General features: G+C 45.4%; 1 protein-coding gene across 2 annotated transcripts in view; it reads left to right on the forward strand.

The window, feature by feature from the left end:
* Window positions 1-27,252, forward strand: part of Galnt17 (polypeptide N-acetylgalactosaminyltransferase 17) — a 473,219-nt gene that overhangs the window by 427,067 nt on the left and 18,900 nt on the right. For both annotated transcript variants that reach the window (XM_051161367.1, XM_051161366.1), the window contains exons 7-9: window positions 15,563-15,748; window positions 21,743-21,880; window positions 25,766-25,861. In XM_051161367.1, the coding sequence (XP_051017324.1) occupies window positions 15,563-15,748; window positions 21,743-21,880; window positions 25,766-25,861 (420 nt within the window). The remainder of the gene's footprint in view (window positions 1-15,562; window positions 15,749-21,742; window positions 21,881-25,765; window positions 25,862-27,252) is intronic.

A 27,252-nucleotide genomic window follows, 5' to 3' on the forward strand; every position in this document is an offset into this window, starting at 1 on the left:
GACGGTATTGCTTTTGAGCTTGTGACCCATTCCATCTCTTTAGTGCACTTCCATTCTCAGGAGTGTCTTTTTCTTAATCAACTGCCTCTATTTTATCACCATCCGTATGTCCTTGGTCCAACTCTTTGCCCAAGGCACCAAAAGAAGCTGGAAATGTCAGCACATGCCCTGCGCGCTTAGATGCAAGCACATAAAAGCGGGGGTAAACAAAAACAAGCCTGGGATAAAGAAGAAAGGAATTGATATATAATTTGGATTAAGGGGACAGATGTTGGAAGCGGGGTAGATTGTTTTCAATGGTAGGGACAGGACTGAGGCCTCATTTAAGTAGTTGAGATCCAAATCAAGTCATAGAGTAAGTGGAGCTCCCTAGAGCCATGGACTTCTGAAGGAAAAAAATATTCCATGAAGGCTGTGGTTTGAAAGTGCAACCGTCTCGCACAGACACTTGGTCCTCAGTTCATGCCACTGTTGGGAAAGATGATGAGTCCGCTAAAAGGTGTAGACTTCCTGGAGGAGGTGTGTCCTGGGGCGGGGTGGGGGAGGGGCCTTGGAGGCTAATAGCCCGGCCCCACTTCCTGCTCTCTCTGCTTCCAGGGTGTGGATGACGTCCTAGCTGCTAGGCCAGCTTCATGCTTCTGTGGCTGTACCTTCTCCTCCACCATGATGTACTGGCCCACTCTCTGGAACTGTGAGCCGATAAAATAAAATAAAAGCCTTTTCTTCCCTAACTTCCTTTTTTTTTTTTTTTTTTTTTTTTTTTTTTTTTTTTTTTTTGGTCAGGGTGTTTTAATTGCAGCAACAGGAATAACCAATAAATACAGGAGGCACTACCAGTACAGGCGCTGTTTGGCCAAGTTGTGGAACAAGAGAGAGGCCAATGTGGCTAGAAATAGAAGGCTGTGGAACAGCAATTCTCAACCTGTGGGTCACGACCCACTTGAGGTTAGAACAATCCTTTAACAGGTGTCCCATATCAGACATCCTGTATATGAGGTATTTATATTATAACTCATACCAGTGGCAAAAGTACAGGTATGCAGTAGTAATGAAAATATTTTTTCACTGTGGGCCACAACATAAGGAGCTATATTAAAAAGGTCACAGCATTAGAAAGGTTGAGAACCCCACTGCTGTAGGAGGACAGTGGAGCAGGTACCCTTTGGAAATCCCAAAAGCTATCCCAGGAATGCTGTAACCTGACACCACAGAGCAGAGGCCTTTCAAGCTGTGACCAAGTCCTTAGACCAGGACTGAGCTCTGATTTGCCTTGATTTGCATGGTTAATCTGCACGGCCCTGGTTTACGTAGCTCAGATTTGCATAGCAGAAATCACACACCTGGAAATTGTGTGCTGGCAGCTCAAGCTAACCTCCCAGAACTGTATACCTGCCAAACTGTCCATTTTTACAGTGTGTGAATTACTACACACATAGAAATCTAGCATGCTGGTTAGGGCTTCTCCCAGTGGGATCCCTTACATCCCATTACCCGTTGTAGTTGCTGTCTAGCCTGTTTCCTTCTCACTGTGTATTTAGTAAACTATCTTAAGTCTAATCTAAACGGTGAATTCATTCCCAACACCATAGCAGCTGGCCAGCCTAACCTTTACAAATGAGAAAAATAAGTGTGTGTGTGTTGGGGGGTTTGGAAGGTGGGTTAGTAAGTCTTTTGCCACTGTGACAAAATACTTGAAGTTTATTTTGTTTCATGGTTTCAGATTTCAGTTGATAACCCACTGACCTGTGGACTAGCCTGTAGTCCTTGATTAATGGTTACTATGGGATAGCCTAGCCTACTGGAGGCAGTGGCACCCCAGAGTCCATTGTCTTGGGTGGGATAGCCTAGCCTACTAGAGGCAGTGCTACCCCAGACTTCATTGTCCTGGGTTGGGTAGCCTAGTCTACTGGAGGCAGTGCCACCCCAGAATCCATGGTCCTGGGTGGGATAGCCTAGCCTACTGGAGTCAGTGCCACTCCAGAATCTATTGTCCTGGAGTGTTGAAGAAAACAGGCTGAGCAAGCCATGAAGAATGAATCAGTGAAGCAGAATTCTTCCATGGCCTTTGCATCCCTCCCTGCCTTGGGTTCCTGCCATGGCTTTCCTGCATGACTGGCTACAAGCTGTAAAATAAAAATAATCCCCTTTCCCTCCAAGTTGCTTTTGGTCATGGTGTTTAATCACAGCAATAGAAAAGTAACTACTTCATTCATGAAACCATGGAGTCACCAAAAAGTAACTAATATGCCCATGAAACTATAAACTGGCCTATTGGTGAGGTCCGAACCTTAAGGATCCACCCATTGATTAGGTACAAGCCTTCATTGATCCATATCCATCCATAAGCTGAACCATTGATGAAGTTGGTACCCTGGGGATCGACATCCATCAATATGCCAATCCACTGAGGAGGTTTCAGCCTCCAGGATCCGCATTCCCTCAATGGACTGATTCATTAAGGAAGCCAGAGCCTTCGGGATCCACATCCATCAAGGGGCTCACCTCCCAAAGTTGCACCTATTAGCACTGCTGTACTGCAGACCAAGCCCTCCCCACATGAACTAAGGGAGGAGCCAGGGCTCTGGGTAGGTAGACTTTGTGATGGTTACCTTTTGCATTGACTCCGTGGCCATAGGAGGTTGGATAGAGTAGGGTTTCTGGCGAGGTGTCTCTAGAGCAATCGGGCATTCAGGGAAAAGGTTGTGACCAAGAGTGACCAAGGAGCCCGAAAAGAGAAAACAAAAGGAGGGGGCCTTTGCGTCCTGCCTGACCAGTCAGCTGTGCATCTCGCTCAGCTCATCTTTTGTCCTGGTTCCATCTACCCCAGACTGTGAGTCTTCTTGGCCACTGTACCAGCATAAAGCAGTTCCCCATAAGGAATATATGCACACATAACATAGTACTACACATGCGGTATACTATATGAATCACATAATAAACATGAAATGTTCTGTATATGATATGTATAGTGTCTCACATGTGTTATATATTAGTAACATATATGTACATATTTACATGCATATGGATGTGGCTCGTGAGAGCTCAAGTCTCTGGAGAACTCTCACTCCTACAGACACACTTTAATTTGCGTTCTAAAGGACCTCTCTTTGATTTCTGAGGGGGGGGGGGGTCACCTATGTAATAGAAACAGGTCTCAGGGGGCAGGTAGGATGAAAATGACCCACCCAAGAGAAACAATGGCAGCTTTGATGCAAGCAAGTGTATATAGGTGCTGAACACAGATGGTGAACTTTGAGGAAGTGAGTTGTCCAGCAACCCGTCTGAGAGGCATGGCCAGCCTGGAATAGCCAGCACTTTTTTAAAAGTGTGTGCATGCGCGCGCGCGTGTGTGTGTGTTGCTATGTACGTACATGTGTGAGTGTGCATGAGCTGGTGAAGAGGACAGAGAGGACAGAAATAGAGAGGGAGAAAAGGGAAGAGACAGAGAAGTAGGAAGGGAAAGAGAGAGACAGGAGGATAAAAGAGGGAGGAAATAAAAAAATGATGGGAGGGAGGGAGGACATCTTGAATGTTAAATGCAGAACCCTTCTGGGTATACCTAGTGGGGCTTTCCAGAGAAAGAAGTATACACCTGAGATGTCAGCAGACCCATCCCATGAGCTGGTTCCCCTGGTGAAATAGGAAGGAAAGGGAGGGAGGCATCAGCTTTACCCACTCTTCGCCTCTTGATTGGCCAAGGCATGAGCAAACAGCCGCCTCCCACCACAAACAGGAGCAAGTCTCACCACCCGGCCTTCCCTCTTCTGCACCAGACTATGTCCCCTGCACTGTGAGTCAGAATACATCCTTTCGTGTTTCCTGTTAGGTGTTTGGTCTCAACTGCAAGAAAAAGGACCAAATATGCAACCTCTGTTTCACTCACCTGTCCCCAGATTCAGCTTGGCTACAGTGGAGGATTTTCCCTTTGTGGACTGGGCTGCTGAAGATTAGGGGGCTTTGCATCATTAAGGAAAAAAAAAGCAGGGCTGGAGAGATGGATTGTGTTTAAGAGTGTGTATTGAGGTGGCAGAGGGTGCAGGTTCTGTCGCCAGCACTGACATTGAGTGACACACTACCACTGGGAACTCCAGCGCCAAGAGATCAGATGCCATCTTCTGGCCTTTGCAGACAGTTGCACTCAAGTACTCCTAGAGATGCATATAATTAAAAAACAAAACAAAACAAAACAAACAAACAAAAAATATATATATATATATTAAACTATAGGAAGGGACATTCAAATCGTGCTCCCTTGCACTGAGGCTTTTAAAGCACAGACTGAGAGCCAGGGCAGCCTTTAAGTATGCTGATGCATTTGGCTAGCGTTCCCCCAGCGTCTATCTGAATAAGGCACACAGTTCTTTGACCAGGCAGTGAGTGTTCAAGGGGAAAAGCAGCCGAGGAAATGAAGGTGGCGGCCAGTATTTACCACCTCGTCATTTATTTATTTAGAAAGATTGCCTGCGCTCTCTGCTAATCTTCATATAACATGCCTCATTGCCCTCTACAGGCCCCCGGAGGACTCTCGTAGCATTTGTTTGGTTGAATTCGTTCTTGGAGTCCTGTTTTCTGGTTGCTCATTACTTGCTTGCCTCGAAATGCTGGAGTAAAAGTGAGCAATATGAAAGCCAAGCCTTTAACGTGTTCGTGCCCGGTGGCGACAAAGCCAGGGTGTGGCTGGTATTCGCAGTTCAAAGCTGAGAAGAAAATCCCGTTCCTATGATTTGTCCGGAACTGCATGCCCATGTTTTTTTCTATAAGTATGAGGTGGCCTGCCCCAAGCAGTTATTCATCATAAGGCAAATACCCAAGAAGGGGTGGGCTTGCAGGCCAGCTTGTGTGGTCTGTTTGGCCGAGTCCAGGTCGATGAGAGACCTTATCTCAAAAGAATGCTGGAAGACACCTGAGGAATAATAGCTTGAGGTTGTCTTTTGACCAACACATGCAGGTGGGCACATGCATGGGCAATCATACATGCACACACACACACACACACACACACACACACACACACACACACACACTACATACCACCATACAAAATTATTAATTTAATTAAATTAAAACCAAAAGTAACAAATGCTGGTGAAGATGTAGAGAAAAGAGAATATTCCTTTTTTACATGGTGTGTGTGTGTGTGTGTGTGTGTGTGCGCGCGCACGTGCGCGCGCGCGCGCGTGTGTGTGTGTAACATGTTCAGGTTCCATCCTATGGGTCCCAGGAATTGCACTTCAGGTCATTAGGAGGCTCTGCAACAAGTCCCTTTACCTGCTGAGCCTTCTCCTCAATCCCCCGAGGAAAGGGGACTCCAGCACACTGCTGCAGTGTGACTGTGGATTGATAGTCACTGTAGGATGACAGTGGAGGTTGGAGGACTTGAATCAGCTGACAGTGACCTGAGACTCCTGAAAGCCGATCCCCCCCACCCCCACCCCACCCCCGCACCAAGACTTGTTGTCCTCTCCCCTGCAGACAGCTGAAAGCCAGCCATCTGGCAAGGCTCTTTCTTCTCCCAGAATACCTTTGCGGTGCCTGTTGCTGTCCCAGAAAGAACAGATGCCCACCATCCTAACACCAGGCTGAGCAATTTCAAAAGGAAGATTTCGGGGTATATGTGTGGCGGGGAATAACAGTTCATCTCTGATAGGCGAAGCTGAGGTCTCTGTCACCTCAGCCACAACAGTGGGTCCTGGTGACCAGCCTGGGTAACACCCAAGCCTACCTGAGCCCCGGCATACAGCTGAAAAACAGCTTGAAAGAGCTAAGTTAAGCTGTCAGATTCTTGTCTCACCCATGAAATGCCGTTAACCCCACGATAGATTGAAACCCTACAAAGAGCAGCCAACTGTATGGTGACCCTGAAGAACCGGTCGTCCTTGCCACATGGGGATTTCTGTTATTGGCCCATGCAGATCTCATCAGAGGAGATGAGATCTGACAAGATGAAGAATGGATAGCTGGCTGTGGGAAGGATGCAGGCACATGCCACTGGCACCATCTTCTCTGAGTCATGAGCCTTTGCAGTCCAGAAACTATGCTAGTTAGAAAATTGGGATAAGTGTGAAAATAAAGCTGAGCGTGGGGAGGGTAAAAGAGCTGCCAAAAAGAGAAACCATGACACGCACTTCCTTATAGAATCTGTGTGAGTATGGATCCCTCTGGCTACTCACTGATGCAAATTTGTATTTTAATTATTAATTAATTTTTTTTTTCAAAACTGGGTTTCTCTGTGTAGCCTTGACGTCCTGGACTTCCTTTGTAGATCAGGCTGGCCTCGAACTCACAGAGATCTGCCTGCCTCTGTTTCCCAGGTGCTGGGATTAAAGACGTGCACCGCCACTACCTGGCTTAATTAATTTTTAAATTATGTGTATGTTCACATGTGCATACCAGTGTATGATGGTTTTCTGTAAGATGTGTTTTTTTTTTAATATTTTTATTTAATTTTTAAATTTATGTGCATTGGTGTAGGGTGTCAGATCTTGGAGTTCCAGACAGTTGTGAGCTGCCATGTGAGTGCTGGGAATTGAACCTGGGACCTTTGGACGAGCAGACAGTGCTCTTAACCACTGAGCCAACTCTCCAGCCCCGTAAGATGTGTTTTTTTTTTACCCACATTCTTGTTCCCAATAGGCCATAAGCTTTGGCTCATTTCCCAGCTTGCTCATGACTAATATCACATTTATTCTGTTCTAAGTTCTGCCACTTGGCTGGTTACCTTTGCTCAGGTTTCATGAGTCTGTCCTCCTCAGTGTCCCAGGGTGAACTCCCTGTACTTCACTCTATCTCCACTGGAATTCCTTTCTCCTATTTCCTGCCTCAGCTATAAGCCTATTGGCTGTTCATTGACAGATGAAGAATCTATATAGTATGTAAGAGATAATACTTAGACACTAGTACAGCGCCTATCAAGGCCAATAGAGGGTGTTGAATCCCAGGCATGTTTTAGCTGCCTCATGGTACTCAGAACAGAACTCATGTCCTCTGGAAGAGCAGCAAGTGCTCTTAACCTCTTAATTGCTGCGCCATCTCTCCAGCCCTCGGTGTAAATCATTAAGCCAATCCTTTATCATAATCCATCTGTTAAGGAATAGAGCCGTGTGGTGGTGGTACAGGCCTATAATACCAGTATTGGAGGCAGAAGCAGGCAGAGCTCTGAGTTTGAGGCTAGCCTGGACTACAGAGCGAGTTCCAGGACATCCAGGGCTACCCAGAGGAATCCCGTCTTGAAAACAATAATAATAATAATAATAATAATAATAATAATAATAATAATAATAATAATAATAAATAATAAATAATAATAATAAATAATAATAATAGTAGTAGTAGTAGTAATGATAATAATAATAATAGAAAGAGATCAAAATGTCTGGAGACTTTACAGGACTAATGAAGATCAAGCGCCTCTTTGGCTTGCTCCTCTTGTAAAACAACAACAACAACAATAACAATCATATTTGTGGAGTCAGTAGAACAGGGTCCCTTGAGATCCAAACTTAAAGATTTGTCAGTGATGCTGAGCATGGTGGAGCTTGCCTGTCATGTCAACACTCAGAGGCTGGGCCAGGACGTTTTCTGTGAGTTTGAGTCCCGTCCACCTTATAGAATGTGGCCCTATTTCAAAACCAAAATGTTTAGGGGCCGGCTTCATAGCTCGGCAGGCAAAGGCATTGGCCATCAAGCCTGGGGCCCACATGGTGGAAGGGGAGGACCGACTCTTGCAAGTTGTCTTCCGAGTTCCACATGAGCACTATGGTGCAAATATAAACACAAACAGGATAAATAAATAATTTTTTTTTTTTTTTTAATTTAAGCCAAAGCAAGCATACTCAGCATTTTGACACAAGAGAGAAAAGGCCACACACTGAGGATAATGCGATGGCCTCCCTGGGCTTGCTCTGAGCCAAGGAATATAGTTTGCCATCTTGATCATGCTGGCTCTCATTGTAAAGGCGCTGCTATGAATGGATGGCGCACCTGCTCCATCCACCTCTCCGACACTGCAGAAGCCAGGCTGCCAGCCCTTGGCAGCAGCATCTGTCAGCAGGCTGAGAGATGGCATTTCAGACCTCGGGTCCTAGGAGACACACAGGACACAGTGTTAGGAGAGCCAGAACAAAACAACACCAGAAAGAACTGTTAAAAAATTTAGAAGACCATGTCCTCTTTATGAGCTCTGCCACGGGCTTGCCTGATCCAACAGATTTCTCAAATGTGAACCTGGTCTCCAAGTGGGGCCAAGAAGTCAATGAGATGGGGCAGGTCAGGGGAAATGTTCAATACCCCGGGGCAGGAGATCCTGCTTCCCTAGACAATGGGAAATGAAGGGATTGCCTTCCAGGAGGAAAACAAATGGAACTTACTGGAAGTTCAGGAAGGCTGTTTACTTCTGGATACCGAACCAGTTAGAAGCCCTGGTTTCTCAAAACTAAGCAGCTTGCAGTTCAAAGTAAGGACTGCAGAGTGCCTGGGACAAATCACTCAGGACCCTGGGACACGCTGAATTCCAAATCTTTGGTTTAATGTGGAGCTAAAAAAAAAAAAAAAAATCTGTGCTGGAGGCATGGCTCAGAAGGTAAAGGTGCTTCCTGCCAAACGTGATGATCTGAGTTCAATCCCTGGAACCACTTGTTAGAAAGAGAGACCCTATTTCCCACAAGTTGTCCTGTGACCTCCATATGGGCATAGTAACAAATTAAAAAAAAAAAAAATCCATGGTGAGGCTGGGACTACAGCTCAGTGGAAGAGCCATTTACAAGGCCCTGTCTTGGGTTCCCCAGCACTTAAATTCTTGGAGGTCAGAGAAAATGGCTCAATGGGTAAAGTGCTTGCCCTGTAATTAAGAGGACCTAAGTTTGGATCCCCCAGAACCCACTCAAAAAAATCTGAGCTAGGCAGTACGTGGTTGTAAACTAGGATGGTTGGGTTAGGGAGAACTGTGCAGACAGATCTTCAGAACTCATAGGCCAACCAATCTAGCTAAATAAATAAATGAGGTGAGGGTTCAAGTGGGAACTCTGCTTTGAAAAAAATATTAAGTGGGGAATGATCAAGAAAGACACGTGGTTGAACCTCCGGCCTCCAGAGGCACACACACACACATATACACGTGCACACATACGCACACATAAAGAGATACATACACCACACAGGCACAGACAACAAATTTTGTGTAGGTAAATAAGTAAATGTTAGCAAGGAGCCTTCTGGGTGATTATTAAAAAGCCTCAACTCCTTCCACATTGTGGCTCCTCTCTCCCTTCAGAGGGTAGCTTTCCAATTTGACCAGGCAGTGGGAAATACGCTGATGCAAGTACACTGTGTTTTAGCTATAGAAAATGGATGGTGAAAAATCAGAGCTTTATGGCCGAGCCAGATAAAGGGGAGCCTAGAAGTGGGGTTCCGAGGAGACCATGTAGTCCACACTGTGGTGGTGGTGGTGGTGGTGGTGGTTGTTACTAGCAGGAAGCAGACACTGCCTGTCACTAGTAGAAGGCTTCCAGATCCTTCTCATGGAGATCATCATATATGTCTGGACTGGTTCAAAGATGGAGGAGCGTCAGTGAGGCCTGCGCTGCCTACTTTTAGCTGTCAACTTGACACAATCTAGAGACACCTGGGGAGATTTCTTAGATCAGGTTGGAATATAGGTGTTATGCTAATAATTATTAATTTATTAATTTTATCATATGTTATCCTAATAGTCATTTATTTGTATGTATTAATAAACGGTTAGTTGATTGTCGATATAGGAAGACCCAGCCCATTGCAGGTGGCAGCAACCTTCAAGGCGTTATTTTCTGACCTCCATATGCAGGCTTTGGAGGGTCGTGGGCTACATAAGAGTTAAGAAATCAAGCTGATGGCGAGCGAGTGAGCGAGAGTGTGTGCATTCATTTCTCTCTTTGCTCTTGACCGTGGATGTGATGTGACAAGGTCCTTGAGTTCTTTCCATGACTTCCATGAAGTTACGAGTTATACCTTGGTGAACGGTACCCTGGAATAAACCCTTTTTCCCTGTGTTGCTCTTTGGTGGAGCATTTTCTCACAGCAGCAGAAATGTAGCTAGAAGGGACACCCAAAATGAACTTTCTATTAAATAAAGTGTCTCAGTTATAGGAGGGACCCATCCTGTTGAGAAATGTCTACATTAGAGCCCCAGAGACAGGAAGGACTGGGACTGGGAGGAGAAGAGGGAGAGAGGAGAAACTGCAATTGGGATGTTAAAAAAAAAAAATTTTTAATTTAAAAATTGGAATAGAAGTATACAAGTGTCCCAAAGACATTAGACCCACACTGACTGAGATCACAGAAAGCTTACAAACAGCCTGGTCTCTGCTTTAACACTGGCTCACCGTTTGAGGGCATACAGTCCACTAAAGGTGAGGAAGGCAGCAGGAGCATGAGGCCTCTGGCCAAGTTGCATTCACAGTCAGGAAGCAGGGGCAGATAATGCTGGTACCCAGCTCACTTCCTCCTTTTTACTAAGTGCAAGCTCCCAGCCCATGGGGAGATGTCACCCGAATTCAGGGAGGACCTTCCCTCCTCCGTTACACTCTTCTCTGGAAACAGACACACACACAGAAGTGTATCTCCAGTTGTCCAAGTTGACAAGAGAAACATCACACACTCCCTAAAATCAATATAGCTGCGGCCAGGGAGATGACTCAGAAACTGGAGCCTGTGTGAATCCATTTCTCTCTTTGCTCTTGACTGTGGATGTCAATATATTATCACATGATGCTTTTACGGAGGACTCAAGTTCTCTTCCTTTACTCCCACGTTGGGCAGCTCATGAGTGCATATGACTGCAGGCCTAGGAGTCCTGGCAATCTCAACTGGCCTCCATGGACAACACACACATACACACACACACACACACACACACACACACACACACACACACACACACACACAGGATAAGAGATCAATCTTTTAAAATTGTAATTGGAGCTTCCTTCCACGTCAGGGCACACAGTCTCAAAGCTGTGGCCTCTGGTGTTGAAGACAATTAAATACAACTCACTCTCCTCCTGTGGCTAAGCATAGATTATCTATAATTACACTTTAACAGCTGCTTTCTAATCCTCAGCAAAAATGCACACTAAGTGATGGTTAGACGGATGAATAATATACATAGATAGGAAAGTGAGTACAATGCTGTCACCCACCTGCCTTCTGGAAACTTCCATATAAAGGTGCAAAAGCTGCTCTTAGCCCTTCCCTGACATTTATTCTAGTGTTCAGCACGGAGGAACCAGTGAAAGTTGTGAACTGCCAGTGGGCTCCGCGTCTGTGTTGTCTTCATATTCCTCACAGGTCTGCACAAACATATATATATATATGGTGTTGGGTTCAATGATTGAAGGCAAATTGTTGTAAGTCAGAGGGCGTCTGGACGGGTTCTGGGAACACAAAGCAATGAGATGTGTAATGTCTGTTTAGTTGGAGATGCTGTAGGGGATGGAAGGGACAGTTCTGTTTGGGGTGCATGTCTTAGTTATGCTTCTAATGCTGTGATTTAAAAAAAAAAAATGTGCGGGACTGGAGAGATGGCTCAGAGGTTAAGAGCACTGGCTGTTCTTCCAAAGGTCCCGAGTTCAATTCCCAGCAACCACATGGTGGCTCACAACCATCTATAATGTGATCTGATGACCTCTTCTGGCATGCAGGTGTACAAGCAGATAGAGCACTCTCATATACATAAAATAAATAAATCTAAAAAAAAAAAATAAGAAAAAAAAAAAGGTACCTGGACAAGGGCTGGAACGATGGCTCAGTGGTCGAGAGCATATACTTTTCTTGCAGAAGACCTGAGTTTCATTCCCAGGACCCATGTTAGGTGTCTCACAACCAGCTGTAACTCTGGCTCCAGGTGGTCTGATACCAGCTCTGGTATCAGACACATAAATAAAAAAGCAATTAAATATTTCTTTTTCTTTTCCTTAAAATACCCTGATAAAAGCAACCCAAGGAGGTATATGACTTACAATTTGAGGTATATCCCACCATAGCAGAAAAGTCAAAGCCACGAGTCATGTCACAGCAGCAGTCAGGAAGCAGAAAGCAACGAATGCTTTGCGCTTGTGCACATGTCCCACAGTGCATGTGGAGGTCAGACGACAACTTGTAGAGTCCGTTTTCTCCAGTTCCGGGGAATGGAACTCCTGCGTGCAAGTGTCTTCACCCATGGAGGAGGCATCTTTCCAGACCTTTACATGTTAATAATCTTGCTTCTGCCATCCCCAGCCTTCACCACAGCATAAGGGGAGGAACAGAGTTGAAGCAGGAACAGGGCGTTAGGTGGGAGAGGAAGAGGGAATAGAAGAAAGAGGAACGAATTTGAAAGAGGAAAAATGGTGGCACACAGGAAGACAGAGCAAAGTGGATTTTAACATGTATAAAGATTATGAGAGGTTTCTGTTTTTTTAAACAGGGGAATTTGTTCATGAATGAAAATAGCATGCTATTCCACTGGGTGGTAAAGCCATAGTGAATTTTAAACTGAAGATGAGTTCAGACTGATACGATTTTCCTCCCTCTAATATAGTTTGTCTTTTAAATATAGAAACAACAATCCAAAAAAATAAAAAATAAAATAAGGGAAAGAAAGGAAAAGAAAACCCCTTCAATCCTCTCACTTTGCTCAATGAATCAGGCTGCTTTCAATAATGTGTTTCTTTCCTCCTCAGAATCACATGCCACTTACCAAGGTTCATTTTAATTCCTCAGCCCGTGCAGCCTGTGTAGCCTGTGCTAAGAGAAATGGCTTGCATCGACCCAGCTGGCAGTAGAATCTAGGTATTTAGGGGTTCTCACCACTGCGGTACTTAAATTGAGATATGTCTCGAGATCTGCATTCGGAAATCGTATTTCTGAGGAACTGTAATAAATAAAGCCCTAGATTGAAATTGAATTTTTTGTAAAAGGAATTTAGGAGGAAAGCTAAGACGCATCCATCCAATTGTGGAAGAGATGATGCATTTAAACTGGGGCTAGGAGAGATAGTGGGTGCCCCCACCACCACCCCTCCTGTCTGGCACAATATACTGGGGAAACCAGTAGTAGGGGTTGGGGTGGGGAGTGTACTCTTCTGGTGGGGTGCGTATTACAAAGAAATCCCAAAGAAGAATAGGAGGAACAAATTAAAATATTTTTCTTAGCCAGATACCTGATTGGTTTTCCAGTCATATTTTACGAGAGAGAGAGAGAGAGAGAGAGAGAGAGAGAGAGAGAGAGAGAGAGAGAGACCTATATTTAGATGACCCACTGAGATTACTGAGTTCTGCATTGAGAAATCCATCAATGCTATTTCTATTGTCGTTATTAGATTTTTTTTTTCCCCTTGTTGTTGTTATTATCTCTGCCCAGTCCTGGAGACCCGCCTAGGACCCCATGTAGGCTATGTAGGTGCTTTACCACTGAGCCACACCCCAACAGTGAGAGATTGTAGGCAAGTGCTTTACCACTGAGCTTCATCCTTCTCCTTACGTTTTATTTTGAGACAGTCTCATAAAGTTGTCCAAGCAGGATATGAACTTGTGATTCCTCTGCCTCCATCCCCTAAGTACCAAAGATGACTAAACTGTGCCACTAGGCCCAGCTCACTGTGGCCAAAGCAACATGGAAATAAATTTAAGTGGACTTCAGAGTGACCTAATCAGGGACACAGGAGAAGACTGCAGAAATGCACACCTTTAAAGGAAGGAGCAGAAACCCCACAGTCTTTGGAATCTGATATGTCAACAACCTGTGAGACCACAGTTAGGGAAGGTGTGAGGATGAGGATCCTGGAGAGGAAGTTGGGGTGGTCCCCACTGTCCTCCGAGTTTCAGAATATTGCCATAAAGACAGTGGCATCTTGTGTGTCTCACCCAGGCTGCATGTGTGGCTCAGTGTGCACCTAGCATGCACAGGACCCCAGGTTCCATCCCTAATACCTACAAAAGTTGAGGTGCAATTACTTAATTCCAGGATATGGACCTCCCCCCAACACACTCACCTTCCCCTAAGAGTTGAGCTTAATACTCATTTTTAACGTGTGTGTGTGTGTGTGTGTGTGTGTGTGTGTGTACTTTTGTTTATATTCATGTGTGTGCATATGAGTGAGGACACAGAGGACAACCTCGGGTGTCATTCTTCAGATGTTCTCCACCTCTTTTTTGAGACAGTCTCTCTCTCACCGGCTTGGAGATCAGCAAGAAAGCTGGCAGGCCAGTGAACACCAGGAATTCTTTTCTCTCCACCTCCCCGAAGCTATGATTACAAGTGCAAGCTACCAGGCCTGGACATCTTCTAGGGTTAAACTGAGGCATCTATTCTTGCACAAGCACTTTACCAACTCAACAACCAACCCCAGCCCTTAATTTTATTAACTTTTTAAAAAAGGACATTTCTCAGTGTTTTTATTTATGCATATATATGAGTGAATACCATGTATGTGCAGGTACCCAGAGAGGCTAGAAAAGAAACAATACACACACACACACACACACACACACACACACGCACACACACACACACACACACACACACACACACACGCACACACCATACTACAACATAAAAATAAAATAAGAAAAGTGATATAGATTATTTTAGAGGACCCACAGCCAATTTCTCACAAAGACCTCAGCTAATAATAATAATTTTTTTAAAAAGCAAATAGCTTAATTAGAAATTGGACAAGTTAGACATTGTGTGATGTATTAGTTACTTCTTCATAACTGTGACCAAACACCTGACAAGAAGGAAGGAAGGAGTTATTTTGACTCATAGTTCAATGGTGCATAGTCCATCATGGTGGAAAAGGCATGGTCGCAGGAGCAGGAGGCGGCTGGTCACATTGTAACCACAGTCAGGAAGCAGAGAGAGATGGATGCTAGTGTGCTCAGCTCACATCCTCATTTTTAATCAGTCCAGGGCTCCAACCTGTGTAACGGCGCCGCCCACGTTCAGGGCAAGTCTTTCTTCCTCTGTTCACCCAGTCTAGAAACTTCCTTATAGACATGCCCACAGGCTTGTCTTCTAGATGATTCTAGATGCATTCAAACTGACAGTCATAGTAACTGTCATGGTTTTGACTGTCAACTTGATACAGCTTAGACTCAATGTTGAGTTATTACCCAGGTGGGATTGGCCTATAAGCATACTTGGGAGGGGGGGGCAGGGTTGTCTTGATGATTTGTTAATGTAGGAGGGTCCAGCCCACTGTGGGTGGCACCATTCCCTACACAGATTTTCTTGAGTTGTATAAGAAAGCTAAATATAACCCCCTATGAGTGTACCAGTAGGCAGTGTTCCTCCATGTTTCCTCCTTCAAGTTCTTGCTAGAGTTCCCGCCCTGACTTTTCTCAGTGATGGGCTGTGACCCAGAAGTATAAGCCAGATGCATCCTTCGTTCCCTTAAGTTGCTTTTGGTCAGACTGGTTTTTATCACAGCAACAGAAAGGAAACTAGGACCCATGCTAAATAGGAACCACTGCTTTGGGGGTTGTGGGAAGGGCGGACGGCCTCTGGGATATGCTCTGCCATGCTGACCAAGTCTCTGTGCCTCTAGGTGTGGCTCTGTGGTGGCAGCATGGAGGTCCTTCCGTGCTCAAGGGTGGCCCACATCGAGCGTAAGAAGAAACCGTATAACAGCAACATTGGTTTCTACACCAAGAGGAACGCGCTCCGGGTAGCCGAGGTCTGGATGGACGACTACAAGTCACACGTGTACATAGCATGGAATCTGCCTCTGGAGGTAGGAACAGGCAGCTGTCTCTACTACCATATGAGTTCAGTAAGCTTGGCTCTTTGGCAGGCCACGGACACCCTTAATAAGCCAACAGTCCTTCCCTTGCCAAGGCTCACAGACGTCTGAGTGTCGGATCCTCTCAACACTGGCACAGACAAAACAGAAAGGCATCAATCCGCTTACAAAGATCTGTAGGTCTCGTTACTATGTTAATCCAAATCTCATGTGACGATGCCTCTCCAGTCTGAGCATGCACTGTGTCTAGAAGGTCCTTGCGTAGGTTTGGGCAGCAGGACTATTTTCTGCTCTTTGCTGTGTGGCCTTCCCTGCAGTCCCAACTACTGGTGACAAGCCCTTACTGAGGGTTGTGACATTTGTTTCCTTCTCTCCCCTGTACATGCTGCTTGGGGCACCAGGAAAATCTATGGTTACCGCAGGCTCCCGGCAGGAACCCTGTGGCTGCACCTAACTTGGTTTTGAATCCCTCCTCTGTCTCTTGCTATTGATGAAATCTTTACTGAACAGTTCTCTGTACCTTCAGATATTGTGCAGTAAAATGGGTGTGACAGCAGTTCCTCTTTTCAGGGAGTTACAGCAGAATAGCAGAAATACAGTTGAATGTGTGCAAGGTTTGAGTGAGTGAAAGATGAAAGTGTAGAAATACTATCCTTGTTGTTACTGTTTTTCCACCAGTACCCAGGGTTGAACCTAGGTGCTTCTATATGCCAAAGTACCCTTCAGCCCCTCACTGGAAATTTTAGGCAGGTGCTCTACAACTGAACCATATTCCAGCCCCTCACTGGGGGATTCTAGGCAGGTGCTCTATCCCTGAGCCACACCCCAGCCCCTCACTGGGGGATTCTAGGCAGGTGCTCTACCACTGAGCCACACCCCAGCCCCTCACTGGGGGATTCTAGGCAGGTGCTCTATCCCTGAGCCACACCCAGCCTCTCACTGGGGGGATTCTAGGCAAGTTCTCTACCACTGAGCCACACCCCAGCCCCTCCCTGGGGGATTCTAGGCAAGTGCTCTACAACTGAGCCATATCTCCAACCATTTCTTTTCCATTTTGAGACAGATCCACTAAATTTCTCAGGCTGGCTTTGAATTCACTTTGCAGGCCAAGCTAACCTTGAACTTTTGACCTTCCTACCTCAGCCTCCCAAGTAGCTAAATGATATACTTCTGACACCAGGCTTGGCTTAGACAATTTTTGAAATACAGCCTAAAGAATTGTTTCTCCCTCCTTTAGTGCTGTTTAGTCATTGAATGCAGTGTTCCTTTACATATTTTAAATTTACATTCATTTATTTAGTTTATCTAGGGGGTAGGATGTGACAACGTGCATCATATGGAGGTCAGAGGACACCTTGTACAAGTTGGTTCTCTCTACAGTTCAGGTCCTGAGGATGGACCACAGGGTCAGCAAGCCTGTCAGCAAGTCCTTTTACCCACTGAACAATCTTGCCAGCCCAAGACTTCACACATTCTTATTATGTAAAGCTGGGTAACCTTCGATGAGCACTTAATGCATTCCAGATTCTTGGTAAATTTCTCATTTACAGCAGTTCATCTAATCTCATGACAAAAGAGCAGTCTACCTAGATGTCATCATTTGTAGACCATTAATTGTTCCTACTTACTGCACAGTGCCCCAGTGATGAACAAAGGTGGTACAGAATAGAGCTTACCCCGCATTAGTTACTCAATAAGTGCTGGCTTGTTATGGACATTCTATGATGTCCGTTTCACAGACTAGAAGCCTGGTACGTTGGGAGGTACTTTGAGGGTTGGAGAGATGGCTCAGTGGTTAAGAGTGCTTGCTGCTCTTTCCGAGGACCAGAATCCAATTCCCAGCACCCATTTCAGATAGCTCACCTGTCACTGGAGCTCCAGGGGATCTGATGCCCTCTTATGGCCACTGTGGGCATTGCACTCATGTCCACACACACACACACACACACACACACACACACACACACACACACACACACACACGAAGTAGATTTTCTTAAATAAAGAATATGTACTCAAATCGTCACGCCAGGGATGTGAACTCAGAACCCTGGTGAGCCAGTGTTAGGGTTATTTACGTTTCGTAGAGAAGGATGTTGAACGATGGTTTTTGTCTGTCTGGAATAAAACACCCAACAAAAGCAACATCTGGGAAAAATGGTTTATTGTAGCTCACAGTCGGAGGGAGAACAGTCTGTCATAATCGGGAAGGCGTGGCAGTAGAAGCGTGTGGAGTGTGGTCACATGCCATCCCCAGTCAGGAAGCAGAGAGAGATGGATGCTGGGGCTCAGCTCACTTTCTCCTTTTTATTCAGACCAGGACCCCAGCTTCCCATGAGGTGGGCCCTCCTTCCTCAATGAATTCAGTCTAGAAACTCTCTCACAGACATGCCCAGAAGTGCGACTTTAGATTGTGTCAACTTGGCAATTAACACTAGCTATCCCTCTTTGAGTCTATGTTCTGGTCACGCTTGCCCAGTAAAACCTCCATTACATGGTCCCTGCTGGTCCCTGGGGCTACTGTGAAGGAAGTTTTTAAAAGACTAGAAATCACACACAGGACCTGAGCATCCTATACACCATGTTCAAACAGTAGATTTGGGAGAGTTTTAGATTTCTGCTTTTCAGATGAAGGATGTCCAACCAATAAAGATTATGCAAATATTTTATGATCCAGAAAGAATTCTAAAGTAAGTGTGTGTGTGTGTGTGTGTCTGTGTGTGTGTGTGTCTGTGTATGTGTGTGTCAGAATCTCACTATGGAGCTCTAGAAAGCCTGGAACTAAATTCTAAATCAGAACTTAACTAGAAACATGTCTGATACTAAGAGATTATTTTCACCCATCCCTTCCACCACTTTTCCTTCCTCCCTCTCTCTCTCTCTCTCTCACTCCCTCCCTCTCTCCCTCTCTCCCTTCCTCTATTTTCCATCTCCCTTTTACCCCTCCCTTCTGTCTGCTTGACAGAATCTCACTCCACAGCCCAGACTGGCCTCAAACATGATCCTCCTTCCCCAGCCTCCGACATGCTGGGATGACAGGCTGTGCCACACTCCTAGCCTAAGCATTGGGACACACTAAGTACCCTCAGACCGTAGGCGCCATGTTCCCCCTCTCCATACAGATGGGGGCCAAGTTTTATTTATAAGCTTACACAGTAAGAGACCACCAGCCATGGCTAATAATAAAATAGAATGATCAGAACAATATACTGTAATGAAGTTTACTGCAAATTTATGAATTATTTGTTTCTGGAATATTTACATTTAGAATTTTTGGACCATGTTTGACTACAGTTAAGCGAAATCAAACAACACCGAAGCACAGGTGGTGGGCTGGTTCCAGATCACTGGTCCATAATTGTGAGTGCTATCCTGCCATGCTTTTAATAAATGACCATTTCAGCCGAGTGTGTAATCCCTACCCTGGATGGGTGGAGGCACCAGGATCAGGAGTTCAAGGTCAATCCTAGCTACATAGTCAGTTTGAGACCAGCCTGAACTACTTGAGATCCTGTTGAAGAAGAAAAAGGAAGAGGAGGAGGAGGAGGAGGAGGGAGGCAGCATATTGGCACAAATTTATACTCCCAACACTGAAGGAGATGAAGCAAGGAGGTTTGTGAGATGTGAGATCAAGGCCAGCCTGTGCTATAGGATAAGGTCCTGTCTCGAACCAACTGTCAGACTCACAGACACTGACTACCTCCATTAATCAGGCCAAGTATATTCAAAGAGTTAAATATTGTTTTCCAGCCTGTCTTTAAGTCTTAGTAAGTATGATATTTAAAGAAAGTTTTCTTTAACATCCTTGTGTGTTGGAGAGATTGGACAATGGGCAATAGCACTTACTGCGAAAGAGTGAGGGCCTGAGTTCAAGTCTCTAGCACTGTGTAAAGCCAGTTATAGCCACGTATGCCTGTAACCCCAGCACTGAGGGAGGAGACAGGCAGATCCTGGAGCATTTTGGCAAGTGGGCTTCAGTTACAGTGAGAGAGCATGTCTTAAAACAAAAACAAAGACTTTTTTTTTTTTTTTTAGATTGAGAATGATAAAGGAAGACAACAAATGTGCTCCTCTCGACCCTGCATATGCATGCATGCATGTGCAACACACACACACACACACACATACTCCTATACACATAACGCACACCATACATATCACACACACACACACACCACACATACCATACATACACACATACACATGTATCACACATACCACACACACCAAACACACAAACATACCTCTACACACATACATACATTACACATGCACCACACACAAACATAGCTGACACACATCACACATACACCACACACAAACATACCTGACACATACACGCACACCATGCACACACAAACATACCCCCTACACGCATACACACACCACACGCACATTACACATACACCACACACACATAAATCATACATACACCACACATACACATGACAAATATTCCACACACAAATATACCCCTGCACACACACACACACACACACACACACACACACACACAGAGGAGTGTGCACATATACATACATACACACATACCTAAAGTTCTTCTCTGGCTACAGAAGAAATCTTAACAGAATAACTTTAACTCTTGTCAGTGCCCCCGAAACCCACCCTGGCGTCCCCTCTCAGCCTAGCCTGTGTCCTTTGACTCACGGTCATCTTGGGGGCTGAGACTGAGGCTCATATTTCAGATACTTTATTTCCCCTTGTCACCACACAGCAACCCATTACAGGTTCATTTCAATAAAAGCAGAGTGAATTATTCATCAGAACATCATCACACAGAAAATGATTTTCCCCTCTGCATATAATGAGCTTCACAGAGTGCCCACAAAGAGGGACGTCACACACAGGAGAAAGACAAGCGGAAGGAGGCTAGAAACATTTATTTTCTCGTCATTGTCAAATAATCCCTACACTAATTGTCTTGGATAATTACTGAGGGACTGTGAAAGAGAAGAATCCAAGAGAGTGTAGATTATTGACATCCTTGTGTCCTGGGGTCTCCTCAACCCCAAGGGTGATAAAGATTGAGAATTGTCTATAGACTTCTCGTCAAAACCTTCCCACACACCTACACAGAGGGAGTACGGTCTCTAGCTTAGGTTTAAGTCATGTGGTGAGTCAGTCTGTAGAAGCCAACAAACATTCTGAGCCTCCAGGGCTCTGTACTGGGGATGCAGCTCAGTTGGAAGGGTGTGTCCCTGGACCATGCAAAGCCCTGGGTGCTTTCCTCCATAACACATAAAGCAGATGTGATGGCACATAGATGTAATCCCAGCACTGGAGAGGTGGAGGCAGGAGTATCAGGAGTTCAAGGTCATCCTTAGCCATTCAACGCTGGCCTGGACTGCATATGTTAATCGTTGACCTTAACTGTCAACTTGTCACAATCTAGGAAGAGTCTTAAAGAGTTTACCTCAGGTTGGCCTGCAGATGTGTCTGGGAGGGATTATCTTGATTGTTAATCGAGTTGTGTCCGGGAGGAGTTATCCTGATTGTTAATTGAGGTGAGAAGACCCGCCCTGGGTTGGTGGGGCGGGGGCTTTCACCATTTCATGAGCTGGGTCCTGACTTGTGTAAGAGTGAAAGAAAGCTGGCTGAGCACAAGCAGCGGGCAGCATGGATGCATGCATTTTCTTTGCTCTGTAGATGTGATGTGACTGGCTGCTTGAGCCGTTGCTTTGGCTTTCCCAGCAATAGTGGGCGATAGCCTCGGCTTGTAAAGGGGATACATCCTTTCCTCCCCCAAGTTGCTTTTGGTCAGGGTGTTTTTATCACAGCAATGGAAATGAAGCTAGAACACTCCTTCTCAAAAAAGGAACAACAACAAACAAACAAACAAATAAACAAAAAGCCACTCCAGGCTCCTAAACTCCTAGGTGTCCTTCCTAAAGATGACTCCATCTACATAAGGCTCTGGCCAGAGTCCCGTGCCACTAACACACACTCTTGTTTCTCTACTTGCAGAATCCAGGGATCGACATAGGTGACGTCTCAGAAAGAAAAGCATTAAGGAAAAGTTTGAAGTGTAAAAATTTCCAGTGGTACTTGGACCATGTGTACCCGGAAATGAGAAGATACAACAATACTATTGCATATGGGGAGGTAAGTGATGGGTTATCTCAACCGATGAAATAAGCCAACCGAAGCCAGGTTAAAAGTATAAAAAGGCAGGTTTACTTGGGAACTGGAGCTTCTGGGCGAGTTCAGCAGCCTCCGGGATGAAGCCAGAAGTCACACCCTGGCTATGGCAGTCGGGGGTGGATGGTGGTAGTGGTTAAGGATTGCAGGTGAAGGAAGATGCCGTGTAAGCCACCTGCTAGGTGGCTCCAGAGGAGGGGGTTGAGGCATCCCCAGGATAGCTAAGAAACCATGTGGGGGAGGGGGAGGGCAACCAGAGATGCCAACCAAACGGTTAAGATTGACCACACTTGGAAGATGAGAGAGTTTCTCTCCCTTCCTCCCCTTAGTGGTTCTTGAAGGCACAAGGCTCTCTACCTAGCAAGGATATGGAGGCTGGAATAGGGCTGTGGTGGTAGTTTTGAGATGGTTTTGACATTGAGGACCTCCAGGTCCATGTAAGGAGAGACACTGAGGGAGCTGAGGATATGGCTCAATGGTAGAGCGATTAGTCTCTGGGTTAAATCCCTAGCAACACACACACACACACACACACACACACACACACAGAGCAGGGAGCTGGGTGTAATATGCATATCTGTAATCTTAGCAATAGAGACACTGAGGCAGGATTTTCATGAGGCCAGCATGGGCTATATAGTGAGTTCCAGGGCAGTTTAGACTTTAACTGGACCCTGTCTCAAAAGAGAGAGGTGAGGGTGTGGTCCAGGGGAGGAGGCCATGGTGAGGCCAGGGCCTCTACTGGTCATTGTTGTGGGCTATGGTTAATTAGTGGTTAAAAAAGAAGTGGGGAGGGGTAGAATTTTCAGATTTTCTGTGGTGAGGCAGTCTCACTTTCTAAAACATTTGGGCTTGGTGGCACATGCCTTTAACTCCAGCACAGGAGGCAGAAGCAGGAGAATCAGGAGTTCAAGGCCATTTTCAGTGAATTTGGGGCTAGCCTGAGCTACACAAGACGGTGCCACAATAAACAGACTCAACCAAAGAGCAAATGTCTTTTGAAGTAACCTGCTAGACTCTCCTTCTAGTAAGCTGTCGCCACCAGCCATGTGCCACCCCTCCCTCCCATTTCTTAGCATATAAAAATGAGGGACACTGAAGTGCCTGTCCCACGGGGATCCTGAGGAGAGTGGTGAGCATGGTGTGTAGGGTCTATAGCTCAGCAGGCAACGTGTGGCGGCCATTGCTAATGCGGACTAGCGCCTTCTCCTCTCTTCTTTAAAATTAAAGGATTTTCATTACTGAGGAAAGATCAAATGTGAAGAAGACACCAGAAAATGACCAGGGACTCATCCTAATTGTGTAAATTGCTTAGTTCTTTGTAAAAGAAACCGTGGTTGGGGAGGTGGCTCAGTCAGCGAGCGCTTGCCTAGCCCTGGGTTCCATCCCCTTGCAATGCATAAACCTGACATCCCGGAGCACATCTGTAATCAGTGTGAGGCTATCCCCAGCTACATAACGAGATCAAGGGTAGCCTGGGCTACATGACATCCTGTCTCAGAACCTCCTCCCAAAATAAAATAAAGAAATGGAGGAAGTCCCCCTCAGGCACAGTCATAAGGGAGGCGAGTAAGGGGAAAATGGGAGGGAGGGAAGAATGGGAGGATACAAGGGATGGGATAACCATTGAGATGTAACAAGAATAAATTAATAAAAAAGTAATATTAAAAAAAAAGAAATCACAGTCTGGAAAGCAATAGCAAATCTAGTGGGAGAGAAAGGAAATAAACACAGCAGCAGTCAAAAAAAAAAAAAAAAAAAAAAAAGAAATGGAAACCAGGCATACAGCCATGGAGCTAAGTCTGAGATCCAAAGGGAGATGGACTTTCTATGAACGAGAGCTATTGGAGGGATAGCAGAGGAAGCAGATAACAGACCCAAGCTCATAAGGAAATGTAACCCACACTCCAAACACGGAAACATTCTACCAAACTGTAAATCACAACTCTTACAGATGAACAGTAAGTTCTCTGTAGTGAGACTTGCAACTCAGTTTAAATAAAATAATTGGTTTAAACAACAACAGCAACAAAAATCCCCCAAAGAAAAATTGACCAGATGTCTTAATTTTCCTATTGCTACAAAGAGACACCATGAACAAGGCAACTTATAAAAGAAAACATTTGCCAGGCATTGGTGGTGCACTCATGCCTTTAGTTCTAGCACTTGGGAGGCTGAGGCAGGCAGATCTCTGAGTTTGAGGCCAGCCTGGTATATAGAGTGAGTTTCAGGACAACCAAGGTTAACACAGAGAAACTCTGCCTGAGAGAGAGAGAGAGAGAGAGAGAGAGAGAGAGAGAGAGAGAGAGAGAGAGAGAGAGAGAGAGATATGGAGGGAGCAAGAGAAGAAGGGAGGAAGAGAGAGAGAGACAGAGACAGAGAGAGACAGGGAGACAGGGAGACAGAAAGAGCATGCGTGTGGCCTAGGCTGACTAGACGCATTGAGCCTGAAAGATGCACCCATCTCTGCTTCCCCGGTGCTAGGATTACAAGCACACCTAGTTTCTTATGTGGGCTCTGGGGCTCCATTTCAAGTCCTCATGCTTGCAAGGCAAGCGCCTGAGCCATCTCCCCAACCCAATGGCGCTGATCTTCTTTGCTTTTTTGGCTACCATTTCTCATACTCTCTGCCAGGAATGACCTAAGAGACTGATCTTTAATTCCTAAAGATAATTAAAACCAGCATTGGTGTTGGGGCCCAACTTATGATTTGCTTATACAGCTGCCCTCTGGCCCTGATCCTGCCCTCCTGAGATGACTTTAAAGCTGAGATTTATGTGACCCATGTTTCTGTATCCTCCGAACATTCCTTTAGACCCCGGGAGATGGTTCAATTGATACAGTGATTGCTTAAGTGCTGTCTCCAGAACCCATATAAACAGACAGACAAGAAAAACAACAAGGCATGGTGGTGCACACTTCTAATCCTAGCAGGAGGCTGAGACAGGAAGATCCCTGGGGCTCAGTGGTCTAGCCTACGTGATGAGCTCCACGTTAGTGAGAAACTGTCTCAATAAACATAAACCTGGTGTTATCCTCTGGTTTCTACAGACATGTGAACATACATGTGCATCTGCAAACACATGAGCACCACATGCACATTTTTTCCTTACATCTTCCTTTTCAATAATTTATTTATTTTTATTTTATGTGTATGAGTGTTTCTCTTGCATGTATGCCCATGCACCATATGCAAGTTTTGTGCTTGCCTGCAGAGACCAGAAGAGGGCATCACAGCTCCTGGAACTGGAGTTACAGATGGTTGTTATCTGCCATGTGGGTGCTGGGAACCAAACCCAAGTCTTCTATAGGGTACCGAGTTCTCTAAACTGATGCGTCATCTCTCTAGCCCCTGTCTCCTTTTTAAACATATTATTTTTTATTGCTTTATCATTTATTTATGTGTATATGTGTTTGTGTGTGTGGGAGTGGGTAGGTGAGGATAGTGCCTGTGGAGACCAGAAGAGGGCATCAGATCCCCTAAGTGGGAGTTACACGTGGTTGTGAGCCATCAGATTTGGGTGCTGGGAGCTGAACTCAGGTCCTCAGTAAGAGCAGCTAATGCCTAACCACTAGGCTATTCTTCCAGTCCTTTAACATATCCTTTTATGTGAGCAATGGAGGAAGGGTGAGGGGCGGAGGTCTGGCTTTCCAGGATCCAGAAGTGGGGCTCCCACCCAAGATACCTACTCCAGGGCTTTGCCATTCGCACCCAAGTTATGGGATCACTGATTCAAACACTGATCCTTATTTGGAAAGGTCCCTGTGACCTCTCTGGCACTGTGGTGTCTGGGAAGCTGCATCTCCCCCGGATGGTTTCTGATGGGCACGTGTCGTCTCTTCCTGCAGCTTCGTAACAATAAGGCCAAGGATGTCTGCCTGGACCAGGGGCCACTGGAAAACCACACAGCAATACTGTACCCGTGCCACGGTTGGGGACCGCAGGTAGGAACACATGTCTGACCAGGAAGGGAGTAAAATCAACAGCCCATAGGTGAGATGTAGGACTTCTGGAAACTTCTATTGCTCATGGTTCTAAATTTTGTGTTTTGCTTGTTTGTTTGTTTGGGTTTTGCTGTTTTGTTTTGTTTCTTTTCTTTTATTTATTTATTTATTTTTTCATGTGGGGTATGAAGCCAAGACATTTGCCTTTTATTTTAAGAACTTAGATTTTTTTTTTTCCTGTCTCCAGAGAAGGTAGTTTACTGTAAGGGTTAATATTGATGGTCAACTTGACAGGATTTAGAGTGACCAAAGAGACAACCCTCTGTGCATGTTGGTGAGGGAACCTCTAGGATGGATTAGTTGGGTTTGAAAGCCACACACTGAGTGTGGTAGGCACCATGCCATAACCTGGAACCCCAGACTAAATAAGGAGAAAGTGAGCTGAGCTAAGCAACAGCATTTGCCTCCCCACCCCACCCACCCCAACCCCTGCCTCTCTCTCTGCTTCCTGACTGTGGCTACAATGTGACCAGCAGCACCAGGCTTCACTGCCATGACTTCCCACCATGACCAGCTGCACCCTTAGGCTGTGAGCCACGATAAACCCTTCTTTCCCTCCATTCTTTTCTTCTTCAGTTGCTTTTGTCAAGTATTCTGTAGTGGCAGTAATACAAGTGAATAACACAGTCGCATCCATACAAATGTCAAGAGGGACAATGTTTTTATTACATATTGAAAAGAAAATTAGGACAGGCTTCAGAGTCATTTACTAACAGAAAGAGATGTGCTGTATTGTGTCATTCTAACCAAAAAATAACTATCCGCAAGCATGAAGAAACAACAGAGATCCCTTTTTAAAAATATGTATGTGTGTTTCTATGTTTAGGTATGATTTGGGTATGACCATCATGGGCATGCAGTACCCAATGAGGCCAGAAAAGGGCATCAGATCCCTTGAAGTTGCAGTTACGGGCAATTTTTAGTTACAGACATGAGTGCTTGGACTTGAACCGAGTTCTTCTGCCACAGTACAGAGCACTCTTGCCTACTGTCTTACTCAGGGTTTCTATTGCTGCAGTGAAACACCATGACCAAAAAGCACGTTGGGGACAAAGGGGTTTATTTGGCTTGTGGCTTATGTTTCCACATCACCGTTTATCATGAAAGGAAGTCAGGATGGAAACTCAAACAGGGCAGGAACCTGGAGGCAGGAACTGATCCAGAGGTCATGGAGGAGTGCTGCTTACTGGCTTGTACATCCTGCTTTCTTATGGAACCCAGGACCATCGGCCCAGGGATGGCACCACCCACAGTGGGCTGGGCCCGCCCACATCAATTAGTAAGAAAATGGATCTCATAGACACATTTCCTCAAATGAGGTTCCTTCCTCT

The sequence above is a fragment of the Acomys russatus genome, chromosome 19 (genome assembly GCF_903995435.1).
Source record: "Acomys russatus chromosome 19, mAcoRus1.1, whole genome shotgun sequence".
Lineage (NCBI taxonomy): Eukaryota > Metazoa > Chordata > Mammalia > Rodentia > Muridae > Acomys > Acomys russatus.